General features: G+C 47.3%; 2 protein-coding genes across 4 annotated transcripts in view; one reads left to right on the top strand and one right to left on the bottom strand.

The window, feature by feature from the left end:
* CAPN7 (calpain 7) overlaps nucleotides 1–4,157 on the top strand; it is a 41,384-nt gene extending 37,227 nt beyond the window's left edge. For 2 of the 3 annotated variants that reach the window (XM_038740406.1, XM_038740415.1), the window contains 5 exons: nucleotides 291–436; nucleotides 1,833–1,895; nucleotides 2,102–2,232; nucleotides 3,087–3,179; nucleotides 3,281–4,157. In XM_038740406.1, the coding sequence (XP_038596334.1) occupies nucleotides 291–436; nucleotides 1,833–1,895; nucleotides 2,102–2,232; nucleotides 3,087–3,179; nucleotides 3,281–3,425 (578 nt within the window). In that variant the 3' untranslated portion in view covers nucleotides 3,426–4,157. The remainder of the gene's footprint in view (nucleotides 1–290; nucleotides 437–1,832; nucleotides 1,896–2,101; nucleotides 2,233–3,086; nucleotides 3,180–3,280) is intronic. The other variant, XM_038740422.1, reaches the window with a different exon arrangement.
* A 2,248-nt stretch (nucleotides 4,158–6,405) lies between these two features.
* SH3BP5 (SH3 domain binding protein 5) overlaps nucleotides 6,406–22,509 on the bottom strand; it is a 68,408-nt gene continuing 52,304 nt past the window's right edge. Inside the window, exons 5-9 of the mRNA XM_038740434.1 lie at nucleotides 16,988–17,118; nucleotides 14,258–14,300; nucleotides 13,568–13,793; nucleotides 9,695–9,955; nucleotides 6,406–8,029 (exon numbers count right to left, since the gene is read on the bottom strand). Coding sequence (XP_038596362.1) covers nucleotides 7,824–8,029; nucleotides 9,695–9,955; nucleotides 13,568–13,793; nucleotides 14,258–14,300; nucleotides 16,988–17,118 — 867 coding nt within the window. The 3' untranslated portion in view covers nucleotides 6,406–7,823. The remainder of the gene's footprint in view (nucleotides 8,030–9,694; nucleotides 9,956–13,567; nucleotides 13,794–14,257; nucleotides 14,301–16,987; nucleotides 17,119–22,509) is intronic.

Genomic DNA, 22,509 nt, shown 5'->3' with positions numbered 1-22,509 from the left:
CCAAACTGAGCTGCTCAAGTCCGGGCATCTAATTTAAGTCACTTTCCCTGGGACAGAAGAACCAAACCGAGCTGCTCACGTCCAAGCATCTAATTTCCTTCCTTACCTGCGCATTTCTGAAAAAATGAGCACTAACCCTTTGAAGTCATGATCCAGAAGATCATATCTACTACCACTAGTGTATTGAACTCTCCCAAGCACTTAGCATAGTGCTCTGCACACAGTAAGCCCTCGGTAGATAGCATCGATTGTTTGATTACCTCTCTGTAAACACATCTGTTTCCTTCCAGCGGACCCTTCTCCATATATTGATGGCATTCGGATCAACAGCCCCCACTACCTGACCAAGATAAAACTAACCACTCCAGGGACTCATACGTTTACCTTAGTGGTGTCTCAGTATGAGAAACAGAATACCATCCACTACACCGTCAGGGTAAGTACCATCGAAAACTGTGCTGAACTGCTAAAGCAGAAAGAGCAGGTGCAAAAGAAAGGAGCTCTAGCTTGGAAACCTTTCTTTGCCCAGGTTAGGGATCTTAATAATAATAGTAATGATGGCATTTATTAAGCGCTTGCTATGTGCAAAGCACTGTCCTAAGCGCTGGGGAGGTTACAAGGAGATCAGGTTGTCCCACGGGGGGGCTCACAGTCTTCATCCCCATTTTACAGATGAGGGAACTGAGGCACAGAGAAATGACTAGACCAAAGTCACACAGCTGACAGTTGGTGGAGCTGGGATTTGAACCCATGACCTTTGACTCCATTCATTCAATCATATTTATTGAACGCAGAGCACTGTACTAAGCGCTTGGGAAGTACAAGTTGGCAACATATAGAGATGGTCCCTACCCAAGCCCGGGCTCTTTCCACTGAGCCACGCTGCTGCTCTAATTTTTCATTTACTCATTGTACATGAGCCTCCTCCCTACCTTTCCCTCGTCCTTTCTTTTTCACTCACCCATCATCTACTCAGACTTTGGCCTAATCTCTAGATTTCAGAAACACGCTAACTCACACTTCCACAGCCCATGGTTGCACTCACGTCCCACAGACATGTATGATGTATGCAGGCGTAAGTTCGTCGTGGGCAGGGAAGGTGTGGTGTATGAACTGTTCTATTGTGCTTTCCCAAGTGATCAGCAAATACGATTGATTGAAACACGCACGTTGTATGAGCACTTTGGTCACAAACACCTGTACTCAACTGCTCTGGTCTTGTTTGGGGGGGTCCAGCGGAGCGGACGGTGAAGTGAGGTACTCTGCCAACTCTTCCTTGGGGTTGGCCTTCTGATCTTGCTGTAATAAGTAGTGAGATTCTCTCAGACCTTCACAAAAACAGCATCTTCAACCTGTGGAACAACTCTACTAACCTGGTAGCCAATTGTGGAGCTCCAGAGACCATAATGTTTGAGACTAGATCTATGAATATGGTTCTAATACGGCCGTGACTTTATTGGGAGTTTCACTTGGAATGTAAGTTTGGGAAATGGGCTCCAATTAGTAATCATGCATTCACTCATGGCAGAGGAATTAAAAAAAAAGTCTTCAGAAGGTTGGCTCTTTGATATTGAAGAATTTCAATCAAAAGGTTTATCATCATCATCATCATCAATCGTATTTATTGAGCGCTTACTATGTGCAGAGCACTGTACTAAGCGCTTGGGAAGTACAAATTGGCAACATATAGAGACAGTCCCTACCCAACATGGGCTCACAGTCTAAAAGGGGGAGACAGAGAACAAAACCAAACATACTAACAAAATAAAATAAATAGAATCAATGAAGTGATTAAGTTTCTTATATCTCTCTCCATTTTGTCTTAAACCTAGGTGTATTCAGCATGTAAATTCACTTTCTCAAAGATCCCGACACCATATACCCTATCAAAACGGGTAAGGAAATGATTTTTCTGGAGCAGCGTTTAATAATCTCTGTCAGTTACCTAATGGGTAGTGTAGTATTTGTGTCTTCATTTTTCCTCTTCAAGCTCACCCTTCTAGAAGAATGTATTTCTTTGAGAGACTATTTAATGTTGGACTTTGGTGTTTGTTTCCCAGGTTTTATCAGTTAAAATTTTAAAAGTCTGTTCTTCTCTTAGGTCAATGGACGGTGGAAAGGCCAGAGTGCTGGAGGATGTGGGAATTTCAGAGATTCACATAAAAACAATCCCATTTATCAGTTCCAGTTGGAGAAGACTGGGCCGTTATTAATTGAACTAAGAGGGCCAAGGTTTGTGGAGAGTGACTTGCTGTGTGTTACCTAATAGGAGTACAAATGAAATTAAGTATCATCATCATCAATGGTATTAATGGTATTTATTGAGCACTTACTATGTGCTAAGCACCGAGGAGAGTACAGCGAGCTTACAGTCTAGAAGAGAGGCAGACATTAGATTTGTTTTAAGTAGGTTACTGTCTTTTGACTTGAAATAACTTGAATTTTTTTTTCTTTGGTTGAAAATTAAGCAGTACTGCAGAATTTGGCCAGGGAAAGTTGCTTTGCATTACTTACATTAAACTGCTTCTACTTTGAGTATGTGTTCAATCAATCGTATTGATTGAGCACTTACTCTGTGCAGAGCACTGTACTGAACGCTTGGGAAGTACAAGTTGGCAACATATAGAGACAGTCCCTACCCAACGGTGGGCTCACAGCCTAGAAGGGGGAGACAGAGAACAAAACAAAATGTATTAATAAAATAGATATGTATTAATAGATACGTGTTAAGACAAGTCACCTTGAACAAGGTGAATTAGTCTGAGCAACAGTTTTCCCAAGTTATTAAATGGAATTTTTATTTGTTTTATCCCTAATCAAAGCTAGATCTTCAAAATCAGACTGTTAAAATAATTTTAGTTAATCCACAAACCAAATTCCTATCCAAATAAGGGGTTTAAGCTTTCAAAATATTAAAATCAGGTTATAACTTAGCCCTTTCTAAAATGGAATTTGAATAATGAGGGGAAAAAAGTATTTTTATTTGCTGTCTCAGAGTATGCTTGTACAGTAACTGGTTTTACTTGTAATTATTGCCCGGTCCCCATGTGAGGATGTGTGGTAATGACTTTCCTTCTTAATTGTAGGCAGTACAGTGTTGGATTTGAACTTGTCGCAGTCTCCGTGGTAGGGGATCCTGGCTCCTTTGGCTTCCAGAAGAAGAACAGTGGTGATTTTAGGTAATGTTCTCCATTTGAATTAATTTATATTTCTTTGGCTGTGATACTACAGTCTCACTCCTGTGCTTGTGGTTTTTTGTTTGTTTTTTTTTTAATCTCAGGTGTGGCTTTTGTTACCTGGAAGTGGAAAATGTACCTGCTGGGGTTTATAATGTCATTCCTAGCACTTTTCTGCCTCAACAAGAAGGTCCTTTCTTCTTGGACTTTAATAGCGTCACCCCTATCAAGGCAACACAGCTTCAGTGAATTGGGAACCCTAGGCACTGGAACTGACTCCCCCATTCCGACTTCGCCAAAAAGCAAGTGAAGCCACAGAATCTCAAAGGCCGAATTCATAAAGAAATTGAACTGAATCGTTCTTCAGGGCTTGGACCACTGCTTACGAAACGACTCATGTCTCCATGTCTGAAATCCACTGCAGCAATTTATTTGACAGGTTTTTGTTGCTCAGGTATTATCAGGGATAGAAACTGCTAATGAATGTTTTAAGAGATAATAATAATAATAATGGGGGCATTTATTCAACGCTTGCTATGTGCCAAGCACTGTTCTAAGCGCTGGGGAGGTTACAAGGTGATCAGGTGGTCCCACGGGGGGGCTCACAGTCCTAACCCCCATTTTACAGATGAGGGAACTGAGATGCTAGTAAACCTGAAGATGCACAAGAGTGCTTTAAATGATTGGCTTACTAAATCATGTAAATAGAACTGGACACTTTGCAGTTCATCTCTTAAATCATATTTAGCATTGATGCTCTCAATTTAGTTTTTTACAGTATTTTCTATTTACTTTGTTTTTATGCTCGTCATGGGAAATACGGCACCTTGAAGTAGGGATATGACTATTTTGCTTTCAGATTCAGTGACCAAGTCACTAATGCCATGGCTGAAATCTCAGTTATTTACACAAGAGTCACTTTGGTATCATCAGTAAAACTTCTTAGCTTCTTAATTTGAATAAAAGAGTTCATACCCATCACTGAATCTTTTTAAAGCTGCATGGAGTAAACCAATGCTGGCAATTAGCTTCCTTTTTAATTCTAGGCGGTTTTGTGTAATGTTTGGATTTATGGCAGTCTTGGGGTGGTTGGAGAATCCTGCCCGACTGTCTTTCACAAAAAAAAGTCATCTTTCTCAAGGAGAAAACACTAAAATTACCTCAACGAGGTGCTAACGCTTACCGTAACCAGCGCTCCAAGGCTCTCAAACTCTTTTTTCCTAAGATTTTTTAAATTGTGGCAAATGTCCTTTAATAACTTGTTTTTACAATCAGGAAATGAACCATCTTTGCATTTGTGGGGGGCTACTGGATAGAACACGGGTCTGGGATTTAGAGAACCTGGATTCTAATCCCTGCTCTTCCATTTGTCTCCTTTGTGATTTTTGGGCCGGTCACTTCCCTTCTCTTGGTCTCAGTTACCTCATCTGTTAAATGGGGATTAAGACTGTGACCCCCGTTTGAAACAGGGATTATGTCCAACTTTGTATCTACCCCGGAATTTAATACGTAGAGTGTCCGGCCCAAAAGCACTTAACGAATAACACGAAAAAAGACACTACTATGTACAGGTTTTGAAAAGTCTAAATTCCTCTTTTAGGATACCAGTGTTCAAATGCATTTTAAACAGGTGAGCTGAGGTAATGGCCACATACTACTGGCCCATCTATCTACTAGTCCAAGATTCCTGGAAAACACTCAACAGGTAAAGTAAAAAGTTCCACCCTCTCCTCCAATGATTTTAGCAACTGGGATCTTATAGTTTTAAACAGGGTCAAAAAGGTTCCTGCGCCTCAGTTTCCAAGTTTAGGATCTGTTCAATGTGACAAACTCTCAAGATAAAGCCTCCAGCTTTTTGTTTTAGCAGAACTGCACCATCTACTAAATAATTTAAAATCAAACCCCCAATTACTGGTCTGAATCTTCTTTACCTTATTTATCGAATTAAGAAAGGCAAAGAGAAAATTATCAGAATGACAGTGACCAACATTTGGTTTTAAAAAAAAAAGGTATAAAGACTGACAGGTGTATGTAGCAAGGCAAAAAACACTTCAAGGTATTCTTGACTACAATTCAATTACTACATAATTAGTGACAGACATCTGCTACCGCAAGCTATTGAGTTCACTTATTTAATCTTGTATTTTTTCAGATTAAGCAGCTGCTTTAAGTAGGTTATGATATAAGAGCATGTGCATTGAATCATCTCTGGAAGACCATCTAAGGACAGGAATTAAACCTGGATCCTTTGACTCATTTCTGAGAGGATCAGAACACTAACCGGTTAGTAATGAACAATTTAGTTTCAGAAAGATGGGGAGGAATATCAGTCCAGTCTAGTGAAAGATGTGGGTTAAAGCTCCTCTACCTATTACTGAGCCCCAGATGGGAACGAACTGTCTCTGGTTATCATCTCTTGTCCAACCACAGGGCTTGGCACAGAGTAAGTGCTGCTTAAAAAGCATAGTTATTGCGTTCTTGAAGACACCCATTGGCGGAGAAACATTCCATTATATCCAAAACAATCATAATAGCGGTATTCGTTAAGCACTTACTCTGTGCCAAGCACTGTGGCCGGATTGGCTGTATTTAAAAGTGAAAGGTGAGGGCTGCAGCCCCGACCTCCTCCCACCTGGTTTAAATTCCAAACCCAAGGCATTTTAAATCCCAGAAGAAGTTCCCTCGCCCACGAAGACAATTCTAATCCTGGCCTCTGTCTAGTACAATACAAAGACAACGCAAATCAAGGTTATTTGAAACTAAGAACGCAGTAGAACTAACAACTGAAGGTGGGGTGAGCCCTGACTGAGTTTTACAGACAAGAATTTTCGTACTCTCCCAAATGCTTTTCTTAGCGTGGGGCTCAGTTCCAGTGTTACGTGGCCAGGTCCAAATATTTCACAGTGCACATGCTGTGAAAGGAAGTGGTTTTAGGGATGGAAGGTAACCCTTCGCAGTAATCACCCGTTAATTCCCTTGACCCTCACTGTCCTTAGCTTATTCGGCTAGCACGGGCGCACAAGCATAATATATGATTGCTTTGAAGTTTCAGATCATTACTGTGTTAGAATTTAAGGCCTTCAGTGAAAACTAAAACAGAGACAGAATACAAAGTCTAAAAAACGCTTACCCCGGTGGTAAACCTGCTTCCTGGAAAGCCAGCTTGGTCAGCGGGTGTTGCAAAGATGAGGTCGCACGTTTCCATTTGAGGTCACAGAAAGCCAACCACTGTCTTCAGATTTCTCTTTATTACACTCAAGGTTTTAAGACAAGCACAAAATAACTTTGAAATGAGGATTCTGCATCAGTCAGAATAAAAATAAGGAAAAACCAAGTTTTACTAAGCATGAAGAGTTTCACCATTACACCTAGCTATTAGATTACAGAAGCTGTGGCAAGGACGAAAACACAAGACTGCAAAACGTGAAATCCGTTGGGGGCGGAGGGGGGGGACGGTGTAAAATGCTAAATTCCCAAACTAACAGAAATGCAGCAGTACAGTGCCTTAAGAATCAGTAACCACCAGAACTTTTAAAAGCAGCCCTACAATCACAACTATTAGCAGCACTAACAGACAGACGCCACTGCTTCTATCTAATAGCCTTTGCCAACACACGCCTACTTTCTTCTACTTGCAATGGGACGGTTTCTCTAAGGCTTGGCTAGGGCAGCCTAACCCTTAAATAGTTTTGTAAAAATAAGATACGAACCTATGGAGAAAACGAACACCGGTCAGTCTAGTTACCACAAAGGCAAAATTGTCTTGCACATGCATGACGTGAATCCTGCCCACCCTCCCCGCCGACCCCCCAGCTTCTTAATCCTCCCCTGAGGAGTCCCCCGTTAGCTAACTCGTTCCCTCCCACCCTTTGCCCCCACCTGCCCCCTCTTCCCTCCCAAAGTGCTGAACAAGTTCTTTAGAAAATATCTAAAAAGCTTCTGGGTGGGAGGCTCATTTTGAGCACTTTCCTACCCCGTAGCCCCCACGGGTGCCAACAACACCTTGGAGGGGAGCCCCAGTCTCTCACCCTCCCCCGAGAGGACTCGAAAGCCTCGTCTCCTAGACCCACACGCATGCAACGCCTGCCTCCTTGTAGAGATCGAGAACGAATGCCAGTGGTTTTACAAGTTACCGGACGGTTTAAGTGCTTTCGATGATTTTTTCCTGCTGTGAAAGACCACTCCATTCGGACCCACACCGAGTAAGGAGACTACGGCTCCGACTGTGAAAAGAAGGTGGGGAGAGGACGGGGAAAAGTGAATTGCTCATTACAAAAGTCTGGCTTGGCATTCAAACCCCTTACATCACCGCTGGCTCAGGCTATTTCCCAGGAACTAGTTATTGCTTCTGCCAGGCCATCACAGATGGTGGTTATTTTACACGGACTGTGGAGCTCGAGCACAGCCTGTCACCTGACAGCTCTTCTGCTCTAAACCCAATAACCCAAGAGAATTTACCGAGAAGAAAACAAAAGTCTTCATGAAGCCTTCCCGGTCACTGAAACTTCATTAGTGCAGTTTAGAGTAAACGCTTAAAGATTTGGCATCTGTTAAATGATTATTGGCACACCGTTCTCCACTCGGTTCGAGTTCCCCGTATGAATACACGTAGCTCCCCGCCGGCCAAAGGGAGGGCTCCTGGACGGGTCAGCCGATCTGCACCGTTTTTCTGTCTGCGGAGATCCCACTTTTCCCCTTCATGCACTGGAGCGCGAGCTGCTTCATCCTGTTATCCAAGGTCAGGCCTTCCGTGCCACCGCTGCCGGTACTCCCCCTGCCCCGGCCCCGGCCCCTGCCGCTGTTGTTGTTGGCTTTATCACTCGGCTTATTCTCTGCCCCCTCGGCCCTATCACCTGCGGGGACCAAATGAAACAGTTAAGGGTGGAAATGCATGACAATAATTAGGATTTTTGGGGTATTTAAGCATTTACTCGGTGTAACGAGCACCGTACCAGGGGACAGTTTCGCCTATCCTCTCTATGTGGATGATTCCCAAATCTAGTTCTCCAATCCTGACCTCTCTCCTTCCCTGCAATCTTGGAATTCCTCCTGCTTTCAGGACATCTCTACTTGTGTGTCCCACTTTTACCTCGAACTGAACATGTCCAAAACCAAACTCTTCCCAATCACTGTAGACAGCACCCCTATCCTCCCTGTCTCCAAAGTCTGTATCCTTGAGAAGCAGCATGGCCACAACTTGTACTTCCCAAGCACTCAGTACAGTGCTCTGCACACAGTAAGCGCTTAATACGATTGAATGAATGAATGGGAGAGTCAGGTCGGACGCAGTTATGGGACTCGCCGTCTAAGTAGGAGGGAGAACGTTTTACCGATAAGGAAACTGAGGCACAGAGAAGTTAAGTGGCTTGCCCGAGGTTACACAGAAGGAAGGCTGGGCCACGCTGCTGCAAAAAGAGTTTGTCCCACCATTTTAGGATCTCGCCGACATGAAATCGAGGGATTCAGAACCCTAGAAAAGACGAATCTACCTACATTTCCAGTCTACTGCTGCTACTCTGGGAGAGCGTTTCCCCACTTTAAGTGTAAGGCTTGCTCGGCTATCCTCTTGGTGGCCCACAGAAGAAATGTACTGAAGGTGAAACTGCTGGATGAGAGAGAGAGAGAGACAGAGCCCTTGCCTTAGATCATCATCCCAAGTCCGCCACGTCACCGGGATGAAGGGCGATGTGGATTGCTCAGCCCCTGAGCTACCCCGACTTTCTGTTAATTCACCGGGAGTCAGGAAGCCCGGAAGTAAAAATGGGTGTTTACAGGCTCCAGCCATTGTTATCGAGATGAACAGTCTCCCGCTGGCCAGATCGAGAGTCCCACGAGGGATCCGAGTTAGCTTCGGGGGAGGCTATGGAGAGCTTTAACTCCGTCTAATCAATCAATCAATCATATTTATTGAGCGCTTACTATGTGCAGAGCACTGTACTAAGCGCTTGGGAAGTACAAATTGGCGACATATAGAGACAGTCCCTACCCAACATTGGGCTCACAGTCTAAAAACGGGAGACAAGTTTTAGTAGGTCTAGTAGGTTTTAGGTTCAGTGACCTCTCCGGGTGCTTCCCACACCTAGGATTTCCACAGCAGATTGAGAAGCAGCGTGGCTCAATGGAAAGAGCCCGGGCTTTGGAGTCAGAGGTCATGGGTTCGAATCCCAGCTCCGCCACATGTCTGCTCTGTGATCTTGGGCAAGTTCCTTCACTTCTCTGAGCCTCAGTTCCCTCATCTGTAAAATGGGGATGAAGACTGTGAGCCCCACGTGTGACAACCTGATCACCTTGTATCCCTCCTAGCGCTTAGAACAGTGCTTTGCACATAGTAAGCGCTTAACAAATGCCATCATTATTATTATTACAGCAGCCCAAACAGGCAGCGCTCCAGACTTTTACACCCCTTTTTCTTTGGACGCCCCTCTCCCTCCTCCCACCCCCAAGCAAAACAGCGCTGCTAAGGGAAAAATCGATGCTGCCCGACTCGCCAGCAAAGCTGAACCACACCCCCGGCTTACCTCTTTCCACTTCGCATTCAGGGGAAGAGGCCCCGCTGCACTCGCTGCGAGGCCCCAGCACGGGGAACGTTATTCCAAAATCCGACAAAGACACGGGGCTGGGCAGATCGAGGCTGCCAGGCCGTGGAGCCGGCGGGTGCTGCCCGGGCATCTCGTAGGGGCTCGTGTGGCCGGAGCTGAAGCTGGACACAGACTGGGTTTCGGAGTCATCTTCGGACACGAAGCTGCTGCAGTTGTCGTCTTCGAACGCTTCCGAAGCCACTGGGGCACAAGGGACAAAACCGCTCAAGCCGGGTCTGCCGGACACCGAGGCAGCCGCCCCCGACCCTGTGGTGTACGGGTGGCCCGGGGACTCGGGTGAGTCAGCCACACTTCTACACCCAGAAAACCAGTCGTTTTTGATAAGTTTACAATCACAGAACCCTTAAAAAATCCACCTGAAGGAGGAAATCATGCCATATCCCTCTACTGCCAGAGTTCACTGAGAAGTGGTAGAGGGGATTTGTGGACACAGATTTTCCAAAGACTTAAAAAAAAATGAGTAAACCCCTTGGGAGATGTGCTCTCTGTTATCCTGGGTAGGATACAAAGGACAGTTACACGATCACTTTTCAAGATGGAGATGTATAAATAGTAAGCGGGGGTGGGCCGGCCCCCAAAGGATCAGTGTTAGGTAGGGCCTGCTGTCATCATCTTAAACGACCTGGAAGGTGGCGCGTGCGGCAAAATCTCCAAGTCCGCAAGTGACATAAAGCTGATCCAGGTGAGAAATGCTATGGAGATCAATCCTAGGATCATCCCAAGCGCTTAGTACAGTGCTCTGCACATAGTAAGCGCTCAATAAATACGATTGATGATGATGATGATGATCTACCTCAAAGTTGAACGGGTGGGACGAAAAGAGGTAGGTGAGCTGGAGAAGGCTCAAGGTAATACACCTAAACAATAATTATTATTATTATAAAAATGATGATGGCATTTGTTAAGCACTTACTGTGTGCCAAGCACTGTTCTAAGCACTGGGGTAGATACAAGGTAATCAGGTTGTCCCATATGGGGCTCACAGTCTTCATCCCCATTTTACAGATGAGGTAACCGAGGCCCAGAGAAGTGAAGTGACTTGCCCAAAGTCACACAGCTGACAAACGGCAGAGCCGGGATTAGAACCCATGACCTCTGACTCTCAAGCCCGGGCTCTTGCCACTAAGCCGAGCTGCCCCTCGAAAAGTAAACCTAAACCTAAATAATCCACATTACAATGAGCTCTAATTAACCCTCACATCGTAAAGGGACTTCAAAATCCCTACTAGACATTTAAAAGAACTACTGTTCTTTTAATTCACTGGTCCAAGGTGCAGCCACGGCCAAACAGGCCACTTGAGTATAAGGGATATCAAGGGGAATAGGGACAGAAAATAAAAGGGGTGGATTGTTTTGTCACTGCCTAAAATCGCAACATCTGGAGCAGGAATATTGCACACATTCTGGTCACCGCACCTCAGAAAGAACCCGACAGGTTTCTAGGGGATCAAAGAAAAGAAATCAAGGTGATCGGGGAAATGGATGAGAAGAGATCGAGAGCCAAGGTGGTTAGATTGAATTACATAAAATCACGAGTGGTGTGCGACAGGGGCTAACGCAACTTATTTCTTGCCAAAACACAAAACAAAACAGAGCAGAACAAGGACATCCACTGAAGTCGGAGGATGGCAGCTTCAAAAAAGACAAAAAGAAGCGTGCCTCTTTCACACAGCAGGTGGTGAGTATATGGCATTTGTGAGCACCAGAAGTTGCGTAGGCGGAAGACACCAGTTGGTTATAAGAGGGAGGCAGATATAGAAAAAACAAAAGTTGGGGCTATTAGGTGGAAAATCCCCTATAATTAGGACACACATCAAGGACAGCCTCCTTCCCCAACTGTTCCGGTTCCAGGAACGGCCTTTCCAATTTTTATACGCTGCTCTACGGAACTGCGTTTTCACCTTTCAGGCCTTTGTCTTGGATGGACAGACCGAGGTGTTCTTTTTCTGCCCTTTTAAGAGGAATGAAACATGACTAAAGGCCGCCCTCCCCTGCAGCATCAAGTCCAAACCATGAAACAGTATCCCAAAGTTGAAAGGCAAGAGCAACCTGATGGTCTGGGAGGTGACGTGTTGAAGTCCTCCCGGGCTTTTATCTCTCTCTCAGCAATCAGAAAGCATGAGCCGGGGGAAGGGAGAGGTCCCCTTTTCTCTTGCATGGTTTGAGGTTCAAAATCCTCACAAAGTCTTGGTCACCCCACAACGAAACAAAGCCGCACTCTATCCAGACCCCAAAGGAAGTCACTGAAGCAACTCTGCCCTCTGCAATCAACTGTGGGCTAACCGGGTCATCTGGATCTCAGGCCAGTTTGTTCTCTTCCTCCCCGCTCCCTACCCGGAATACTCTGGGAGATCATTTCCCCTCTGTCAGTATTTAGTTGGAATAAATAATATTCCTTGGGAGTTGGGTCATGACCTTGATCTTATCTCCTAAACAAAGCTCCGTGCCAACTTAAAATAGCATCGGAGGAAAAAGCAAGCCAATTCTAAAAAGAATGCCCTGCAAAGAGACAAGCCACGGGGCATCCAGGTCTTTTCCCTGCTTCCCACATGACCCCAAGTCCTGTCTTATCATTCATACACATGAAGAGCCCAGAGCTCGACCTGACAAGGGGCAGGAAACTGGGAGCTGAATGTCACTTGGCCACTCTCTTAGGAATGTCCTGTGGGTCTGTATCCCATTTAGCCTGGACCTCCCCCAGGGAGTCCGCACCCAAAAGCAGAGGTCGTAGAGCCAAGGCCACCGGTTGTTCCGGGGATCCTGGGGAGACTGGGGTAGGCTTTGGGGCTTGGATCTGCGCTCAGGATCCACAAAAGTGACCTAGACCTCTGGGGAAACCCCAGAAGGAATTTCTTTCTAGGATGGTCCTAGTCTGGGTAGGTTCTGAGGCTGTTCTACATTATGGGAGCCAGCTCCACGAGGATAACGAGGGGTTCGGGAGGATAATAACAATAATAATAATGATGGCATTTGCTAAGCACTTACTATGTGCCAAGCACTGTTCTAAGCGCTGGGGGCGGGGGATACAAGGTAATCGGGTTGTCCCACACTGGGCTCACAGTCTTAATCCCCATTTACAGGTGAGGGAACTGAGGCCCAGGGAAGTTAAGTGACTTGTAGACCAGCTCCGTGACTGCAGGGTAGGAAATGGGGAACGTGTGCTATCTGTTTTTTGCCCCATTAGGCAGGTGGGTAGCTTCACAGCGTCATCTTCAAACCGTCGCCCCCATGCCCCCCAGATGATCCAAACTGATGAGAATTACTGTCAACGACAGCAGGGCCCCACTGCTGCACACCCCACCTTCATTCTCTCAGACACCGAAAATGAGCCCCATTACCGGGGCTCCACGGGACTGCAGCCAGCGAGGGATCTCCCGCCTACTCGGAGGTCTCCATTGGGTGGATGGGAGCCAAAATAAATGCCCTCTTGGCCACGTTACACTACCCTTAAGGCAGACTGTGGAAGAGAATTACACGTCCTGAAGAATGAGTGGAGAATGAAGCCCCAAATGACCGAGTTACCTGTCGCTGAAGGACATACAGAACCAACAGATGTCTCTCTTTGGCCTTCGACACGTAGTTCCACTGGGAGACGGGAGAGGAGGAGGATGTGCTAAGAAGTTCACCTGCCTAAAAGGACAGGTATCTCTCCCCTCTCACCTGCCAGGTCCTTTCCGCAACTCTGGAGGAGTTTGGGCCCTTGGCTCAAACAGCAGCATTTCGACCCAAAAGGGAAGACTGCTTCAACTAGCAGCCTCCACCTTCCAACAGGACCCCACAGTTCCTACTCACCAGAAACCGTATCAGAGTCCGGCTTGCACCCAGAGAGGTCCTCCACAGAGCTGTCGCCGTTGTTGCCTTCAGCCCCGACCCCGCAGCCCCGTGGGCCCATGGCACTGGACCGCCTTCTCTCGTGGATCTCATCCGAGATCATTTCCAGGTTCTTCAAGGCTGTCTTGTATTCGCCTTTGGCCAGGGAGAGCTTTGCCTGCAGATCGTCCACGATCTTCTTCAGTTGCTGAGAACAGAAGACGACCGCCTGATTAAACGGGCCTGGTCCGTGGGGGTCATTTTCTCCAGTCACCCCAGGACTCGAATGGTGCCCAAAGCCTTAGCATCTGGGCTCCGGATTTCCACTCCAAGCTCCTTTCACTCAATCCCGCGGCCGAGCCCGTCTGCCCTCCCTGAAGAAGACACCATTTATGAACCAGGAGTGCTTCACTTTGGGAGGGTTATGGGTCCGGGGAGACTTGAAAAATACCAGTGGAGGTAGCAGGAAGAAAAGTGCTCCCCGCTTTTTACTCTTGCTGCTGTTTTGAGAGCTTCTGGACTCCAAACTGACCATGCCAACCCACAGAACCATCAGGACTATATATTCAGAGGCCCTCTTGCTCAAATACACTTGTTTGCACACCACTGAGCTCAGAGACTCACAATTTGGGGAAACTATCCCATGTTGGGGGATCAGAATGTCATACCCACCTCCAGCTGTACGTAGTACTTGGCCTTGAGTTCAAAATAAGGCCTGTGGAAGAAAGTAAAGAAAAAGAATCATTCACAGCAAGGGTTAGAGCAATTTTCCAGGAAGGTGAGGACCAGGGCTACCCTTGGCCAGCCCCTGATGAGAGCTTTGGTATCCCTCCCTGTTTGCTGTGACCACGTCTGCAGGCTGCCTTGCTCCACTAAGCACACTGAGCCCTGGGCTGCCCAACCTGGTAGCTACTGAAAGGACTCCAGGGGTTTGCACTTAAGAGGGAAGGGGAAAGTTAAACAGATTTTTAAAGTCTTACAAATTTAACTCTGTGTATTGTCCTCCGATCCCCTAACTCCGCCTCCTGCCAAAAAAAAAAAAAATCCCTCAAGCAAAGGCTGACCCATGAAGTGAAACTAGGGAGGGTAGAGCTAAACATTCACCCGTGAATGAACTTACCTACTCTGAAGGCATTATACACCAATTACGTGAGGGATGGAGATAGGTGGGTACTATGAAACTACTTCCTGGACTGACTGGAACACCCGAGGTGCTTCAGGTGTGACTCCTGCTAGGCTTACTCTCCATTATGATCCCAAGGGCCTTTCCTACCGTAACTGCGCGCAGCTAATCTTTGCCCATCTTGTACGTGAAGTGTTTGTTTTTCCTTCCCAGCTTTATTTATAATAAGGAGGCAGTGCGTTCTAGGGGAATCAGTCCCCGCTGCGCCACTTGGCTAAAGTGTGACCTTGGGTAAGTCACTTAACCTCTCTGGGCCTCAGTTTCCTCTTAGACTGTGAGCCCGGTTGTGGGGTAGGGACCTGTGTCCGATCCGGTTATCTTTTATCGGGTACCCCAGGGCTTTAGCACAGAGTAAGCGCTGGCTAAATAAATTCTATCATTATTTCCCCGCACTGGTCTCCTAAACTTCCCATTCTAAGCTCTCCCAGAATTCTGGTTCTGGCTTCCAAGAAGCTGACCTCACTTTCCTCTCCCACCCCCACGTTGTCATCAATGGTATTTACTGAGCATCTACTAAGTGCAGAGTGCTGTACTAAGCGCTTGGGAGAGTACAGTATAGCAGAGTTGGCAGACAGGTTCCCTGCCCACAATGAGTTTGCAGTTTAGTGGGGATCCTCCCTGCTTGCTGTTCTCAGTAACCATACTGTGGCTATCAAAGAAGGAGCTTTCACCAGTTCTTGATGAGAAATCAGGCCTCACGTCCAAGACAGCAAACACTCCATCACACTAAGCGGGAACAAAAATAACTCACTGACCTGGGATACCAAAAGCCAAAAGCTCTCAAGAGGCACTTGCAGAGAGTCCAAGAGGCTGTTTCACCTACTCGACAAACCCAGGGAGCCGGATTACGACAACTCTCCCTGCTCCGAGGCCCTGGACAGGAGCCTTCACGACGTAAGTTACAGCACTGAAGTGCCGACAGCAGGCCCAGTTGAACCCACCGGAAAACACAGACTTCTCCATAGTGGAGCCAATAACCCCAAACCAGTTTCCTCCCTGGGAAACCATGCCAAGACCTCCTTTCTTTTCCCTGATGCAGATTAATTCTGAGCTGGCCAGACTGAGCCCAGTCTGATCCTACCATCACAGTTTTCCTGCAGGAAAAGGACAAGGGGGTGGGGATGGCTCTTCACCCATTCTCTTCCGCCACATGAGAAACTGCCCCGGGCCTCTATACTTCAGTGAGTAGGATTATTGGAAGGGGAAAACAACACGCTGCCTCTCCCGGATTTCCTCCAAAACGTGTGACACCAGATGTTTGTTCAGCTTAGACAATGGGTCCGGGTGGTGCTGCAGTTCCTTCTGGGCAACTCAGCAGATCGAGGGCAGAGGAAACCAGAGACAGAGCAGAGAGATACCGGGCTCGCTCCGTACAGCTACTGCACTAATGGGACACAGAGATTCTTGACTAAATCAAAGAATCTTCTGTCTTTTTATTAGTCGGTTTGTGCCCAGTGTCCCACCTCTTCTTTGCAGAATTCTAGCCCCTAAAATCCCATGCCTTGTGGATCGTTGGCATTCTGGGATAGAAAACGCATTCATTACAAACCGCTCTCTCTTCCTTGGGCCACACACTCACAGGTTCCAGGAGAAGAGAGAGCTGGATCCTCCAAAATCCATCATGAAATTCGAGGTGGGAGGTAAGGGAATAAACTGGTCCCCTACACCTGTCTGCGGTGGCTGCCTTCCAGGATGTATCACCAAGAGGGGCCCGTCCCTGGCTGGAATGCCTCTGTCCGTGCCTACCAAGGAGCCCATCGGTAACTCGCAGGTGGGCCAGGCCTAAGACCAACTGATCAAAACAAGGCAAACTGTGGCCTTTCACCCCAGGGGCCAGTACTAAAATGTGTTCTGCCAATCTGAATGCCTCAGAAACCAAAGGTGTAGGCGATGAGGGGGACAGAAAAGGATTCCTGTACTATGCAAGGGTTTCTCAAAATGAAGTGAAAAACTTCACTCAAAAGGCGGTTTTTCTAGAATGTTGTCCGCTTTGCCTGCAGACAACAAAATGTAATCAAATCGCTGGTAGGGCGTGGATGAGTGACGGTCACACGGATATGCGCGGGTGGGCACGTGCACATACACACAGAGTTCAAGAAGGATTACCGCACAGTGCTCAAATGGCAAAGAATGGCATTTCCACTTGGCCTCCCGCTAACACTGACATCAAATACCCAGAGGCACGTTAGTGGAGGGATGGTCTAGGATTGCAAACTTACTTTGATTTATTGATTGCCCTTTTGAGTTTCTTCTCCAGCTGTCTCATCCGGCCCATGGCGGCGTTGTACTTGGCGGCAGTCTCTTTGTGCACCAGTTCACTCCGGGTTTTGGTCTGTTCTGCCTCCATAACCTTCAAGAGAACAAATCACAGCTGCATAGGAGCCCCGGAACCTGTTGGTCCACTTTTTCTGCCGATCCTATAGCCCTGCTTTTGGCCCACTGGATAAAACGGTGCTCGTGCAATCAGGAGACCTGAGTTCTCATCCTAGTCAATCAGCAGAATTTATTGAGCATTTCTATGTAGAGCACTGTAATAGCTGGAGGAGTACAATACAAGTTAGTTGCCATCCCTGCCCTCAAGAAGTTTACTATCTAGTACGGAAGACAGACTCTAAAATAAGTTTCAGATTAGAAGAAACGAAATAAAAATATAAAGACATGTAGAAGTACTATGGGGATTAGATGATATCTAAGGGGAAGAGATTAGAAATTAACAAAGGAAGGCCTCCTAAGGAAAATGTGATTTCAAGAGGGCTTCGAAGTCAGGGAGAGGAGTGGCCTGTTGGATGGGAAGGGGGTGGGGGAGAAGAGCGTAAGCAAGAGGTCAGTGGCAGGAAAGAGGAGGAGGAGGAGGTACAGTGTAACGGAAGAACACATACACGAATAGGAGTTGGGGGGAGAAAAAGGTACAGATGATCTGATGGCTTTAAAGCCAAAGACTAGGGGTTTCTGACTGATGTGGAGAGGAATGGGCAACCCCTGGAGTTTTTCAAAGAGCAGAGAGAGTGACCCGTGCTACAAGCCGGATAACGTAGGTGAAGACGGCAAAGGGCCCCCCGCAGCATGCTTGGTCAGTGCTGTCTGTGCCCCAGTGGGAACAAAACTGGCAGGATGAAGGGTGTGTGTGTGAATGGCCCTGGGCCAAGCCATTACCACTAGGCTGAATTCCTCTACCAGGTTCTGAGGTTCTGGAGTCTCAGGACTTTGTCTCATCTGTCATGCTCCAGAACAGACCCCAAATTCATCTTACGACACTTTCACAAGCGAAGAGCAGGTGGAATTTTCCTTTAAAATGAACTTCCAAAAAATATCTTTTCTGTCTTCCTAATTTGAAAAAAACCAAAGTGAGACATCCGGGGAGCCAACACAGTTTTAACTCGGGACTCCAGAGTGCACATTTTCACTCTACATTTCCACTAGAAAGCTGGAAGCTGGCCAGTAATTGGGGCCTGTTTCGCTCCGGCGAGCCCCAGTTTCAGAAAAAAGCAGCGCCTGAGCACGGCCTCGGTCTGGGTACATGCCGCAGAATACAGGTTTGCAAGAATGCAACTTGGCGTTTCCCAAGAGGGTATGGATAAATTTAGTAAGCCCACAGACACACAGTTATTTTAACCAAGAATTTCAATATCTGCCCTCACCTAAACTGCTTCCCGGAGAGGCGAACAGGTCACCGTGTGAAAGGGCTGAAGTTTGATGGGCTACCGAGATGGAGGTGGCAGGGTTAATCACCGGTGATAGCCTCCAACGGCACAGAGCGGAGGGAGGCTGACAGGACCATCATAAACAACCCGTACAGAACCACAAGTTAACAGTACACAAGATTAAGGGAGAGAAGAGGAAAGAAAACAGAGAAGAGAACCTGAGCTGCTTCGCCCTGCCCCAAACTCCTGGATGACTTTACCCCTTGACCTTTTTTCTAAGCTTTTTCTTTCACAATACACCCCAGCTCTCTCTACAGGGCTGCTCCCGGGACTAGGGTGGGAAGAAGTATCTTGCCCTGCCCCTGCAATCTTGGCCCAGGTAAGAACTTCCACTTCAACTGGCATCCACCCCAAGTAGTTTCCACACGTCGGGCCCCTCTCCCGGGGGCTCACTGGGAACTTCCCTCCAAGTCACGGCAGCCTTCCTCCTCCCACGTGGTCCACAGGAACTCCTCCTGCCGGGACTCCATCAGGGGCCTGACGGGGATGAATTCCAGCTGCCTCAGGCAAGCGGACAAGTGTGTGGACAATAACCGGGCAATGTCTATCCCACATCCTGACCCGTACCCACCCTGGCGCGCGGCTGGGTGGAAAGCAGCAAACTCAAGGCTAATCTCCACCAGTTGCCTCTCTTCGGGCTAGAGACCACACCCTCCGCTCTTTGTCCCAGAGGGTCGTCAATGCCCCCGATGCAGTGCCAACTGCCTGCTGGGGGAGGTGATTTAGGCCAACTGGTGATGGACCAGAAATACATTTAGCACGTGGAGTAAGACAGATCCTGCCAAACAACTGTGTTTCATGACAAAAGTGAATTAACAATCACTCACCCACCTATCTCTAATCCCAGCTCTGCCATCTGTCTGCCGTGCGACCTTTATAGTCTCTGTGCCTCAGTGACCTCATCTGTAAAATGGGGATTAGGACTGTGAGCCCCACGCGGGATATTGACTGTGTCCAACCTGATTACCTTGTATCTATCCCAGTGGTTAGCACAGTGCCTGGCACGCAGTAAGGGCTTAACGAATAACACAGTTATTAGCACTATTATTATTATGGAGCACTTACTGTGTGCAGAGCACTGTGCTAATTGGGAGAGTATAACAACACAGATTACAGGCTAGAAAGGGAGACGGACATTAATGTAAACTACAGATGCGTATGTAAATCCTGTGGGGCTGAGGGATGGGTGAAAAAGGGAGCAAATTCAAGTGCAAGGGTGATGCAGAAGGGATGGGAGAAGAGGAAATGAGGGCTTAATGAGGGAAGGCCTCTTGCAGGAGCTGTATCTCCAATAAATCTTTGAAGGTGGGGAGAATAATTGCCTGTCAGATACAAAAAGGAAGGGTGTTCCAGGCCAGACAGGGCACAGGCGAGACGTTGGCAATGAGATAGATGAGATCAAGGTACAGTGAGAAGCCGAAGTGCTTAGTACAGTGCTCTGCACACGGTAAGCACTCAATAAATACGACTGAATGAATGAATGACTTAGGGGAGTGAAGTGTGTGGGCTGGGTTGTAGTGGGAGGGCAGTGAGGGGAGGTGGGAGGCAAGGTGATTGAGTACTTTAAAGCTGGTGTTAAGGAGTTTCAGTTTGATGCAGAAGTGGATATACAACCACTGGAGGTTTTTGAGGGGTGGGGAAAACATGGACCAAACATTTCTGTAGAAAAATGACCTGAGCAGCAGAGTGCAGTATGGGCTGCAGTGGGGAGAGACTGGAGGCAGGGAGGTCAGCAAGGAGACTGATTCCTGGCACATTAACAGAGAGGGAAAATTTGGCATGGTGAATAAAAACCGCCCTCTGAATCCATTTGTAAGCGTTAAACAATTCAAAAGGTAGCTTCAAGATAGATAAAGAGAAGTGTGTTCGCTTATGGACTTTGCTTGACAAGTAATGAAAACCATGCCAACAGGCCCCCTCCTCCTCTCTCCCCTCCCACATACACACAGCTTTGGGCAAAAGCACCCAGTTCTACTCCGCAGTTTACAATTCAGTGCCCGGGTTTGGCTGGTTGTTTAAAGAAACAGTGAAAAGGATGCCTGTCTGCTTGTTTGGTTTTGTTGTCTGTCTCCCCCTTCTAGACTGTGAGCCCGTTGTTGGGTAGGGATTGTCTCTATATGTTGCTGAACTGTTTTTTTCCAAGCGCTTAGCACAGTGCTCTGCACACAGTAAGCGCTCAGTAAATACGACTGAATGAATGAATGAATGAATGAATGAATGAAAGGAGCAACCAAGAGAGTGATCCTGGAGGAGGCTCACTCAAAAAGTGCAGGATGAACTTCAAGCTGGCTCCACTGAAGAAGGAGCAGCACGGCCTGGTGGAGCGAGCCCGGGCCTAGGAATCAGAGGGCCTGGGTTCTAATCCCCGCTCCTCCACTTGTCTCCTGTGTGACCTTGGACACGTCACTTAGATTCTCTGTGCCTCAGTTAACTCATCTGTAAAATGGAGATTAAGACTAGGGGACAGACACTGTGTCCATCCTGGTTAGCTTGTACCTACCCTAGCGCTTAGTACAGTGCCTGCCACATAGTAAGCGCTTAACAAATACTATTTTAAAAACAAAACAAAACATGAGGCAGACTCGCAACAGGAAAAGGCCAATTCTCAATCTAATGCCACAGGCCCAGCCTGGCAATGGCTGGACTGAAGAAGGCCAGAAGAAGGCCAGAACCAACCCTACCCAGGCCTGGAGTATTCTCTCCCTCAACTTTCCACACCTAGGTCCTTTAGGAGGAACAAAGAGTCACCCTAAAATCGCACACTTTCAGAAACCCAGAGGTTTACGTCAAGGAACCCAAAAAGATTGGTTTCATCTTAAATATGAGGCCATTTTTACAACACAACAAATTCTCCCCCTCCCTTTTTTTAGAATCTACCCCAAAATCAGAAAAAAAGCTTAGATGCCCTTAAAAAACACGCATGCATGAGAAGCCCTGGGAATCAGGATGGAAAACGCTCCAATTTCTGATAAAAAGAGTCCAGCCCCCACCCAACCACTGCCTCATCATCTCCCACAGTCAGAGGGAAACAGCTGGTGGGTATGCTCGAACCTGCAGGGTTGAGGGGTCTGGTCCACCCTCCCTCCCTCCATCCCTCCTTCCCTGTCCCTCCCCCACATCTATTCTGTGACTAAAGAGAGAGGCTTTGCTCCCTGACATTTTGAGGGAGAGCAAGCCTTCGCTCGTGGCCTTGGTTAGGTTTCCTAGGCAACCCAGGCAATTCTCAGCAGGAAGGCTGATAGCTGGCAGGAGTGAGTGAGAAGGGTATGTGAAGTGCTGATACAAAGACAAAGTGTTTTGATCTGGAAGCGAAACCGGAATGGTATATGTGAGGAAGCTCAGCATCAGGGCCCAGGGCACTGACAGAAAGGATGGGGAGGGATTGGGGGAAAATGAAGGGAAAGAGCAAATAAGGGAGCTGGGGCGGCGGGGAGGGGGAGGAGAGCAGGATCAGGCAGAGGAGAAACAATGGTGCTCACCATCATTCTTGAACAGGCAAAATGACAGGACTGAAATACAGGCACAACTTCCTTTTAATATCCTTGCTCTTCCTCCCGCAGGAGCCTATTAGGAAATAATCTCATCCGCTTCTCTCCCTCAAGAGATTGTAAGTTCCGTGGGGAACTTGCATTTTGTTCCTATTATGCTGCTTCCCCCAAGTGCTTTCTACAGTGGTTTGCCCTCAGTAGGTGCTCAATAAGTGCCACTGGTTGACTGATGGAAAGACACCGAGTACCTTCAACCAAGAATCTGTATTTCATTGCCTGTAAACTCCTACAGGGACTTGGGGAATCATCTTGTCCACCTCCTCCTGTCTGCCTTCCCTGGAAGAAGGACTCCCGCTGACTGTTGTGGAATCCCACGTCCCTCTGTTTCAAAGCCTAGCAGGACCCTGTTACCACGCCCATCCACTTTCCTGGATCTCTAATCTGAGAAATGGCAAAAAGCCTTTAAGGAAACACCCTTCCACGCGCTTTCTCCGTCTCTCTCGGTGCTTTCACTCATCATCATCATCAATCGTATTTATTGAGCGCTTACTA

This window comes from Tachyglossus aculeatus, chromosome 2 (genome assembly GCF_015852505.1).
Source record: "Tachyglossus aculeatus isolate mTacAcu1 chromosome 2, mTacAcu1.pri, whole genome shotgun sequence".
NCBI lineage: Eukaryota > Metazoa > Chordata > Mammalia > Monotremata > Tachyglossidae > Tachyglossus > Tachyglossus aculeatus.
The sequence above is the reverse complement of the archived record's forward strand: the minus strand, read 5'-3'. Positions and strand labels throughout refer to the sequence as shown.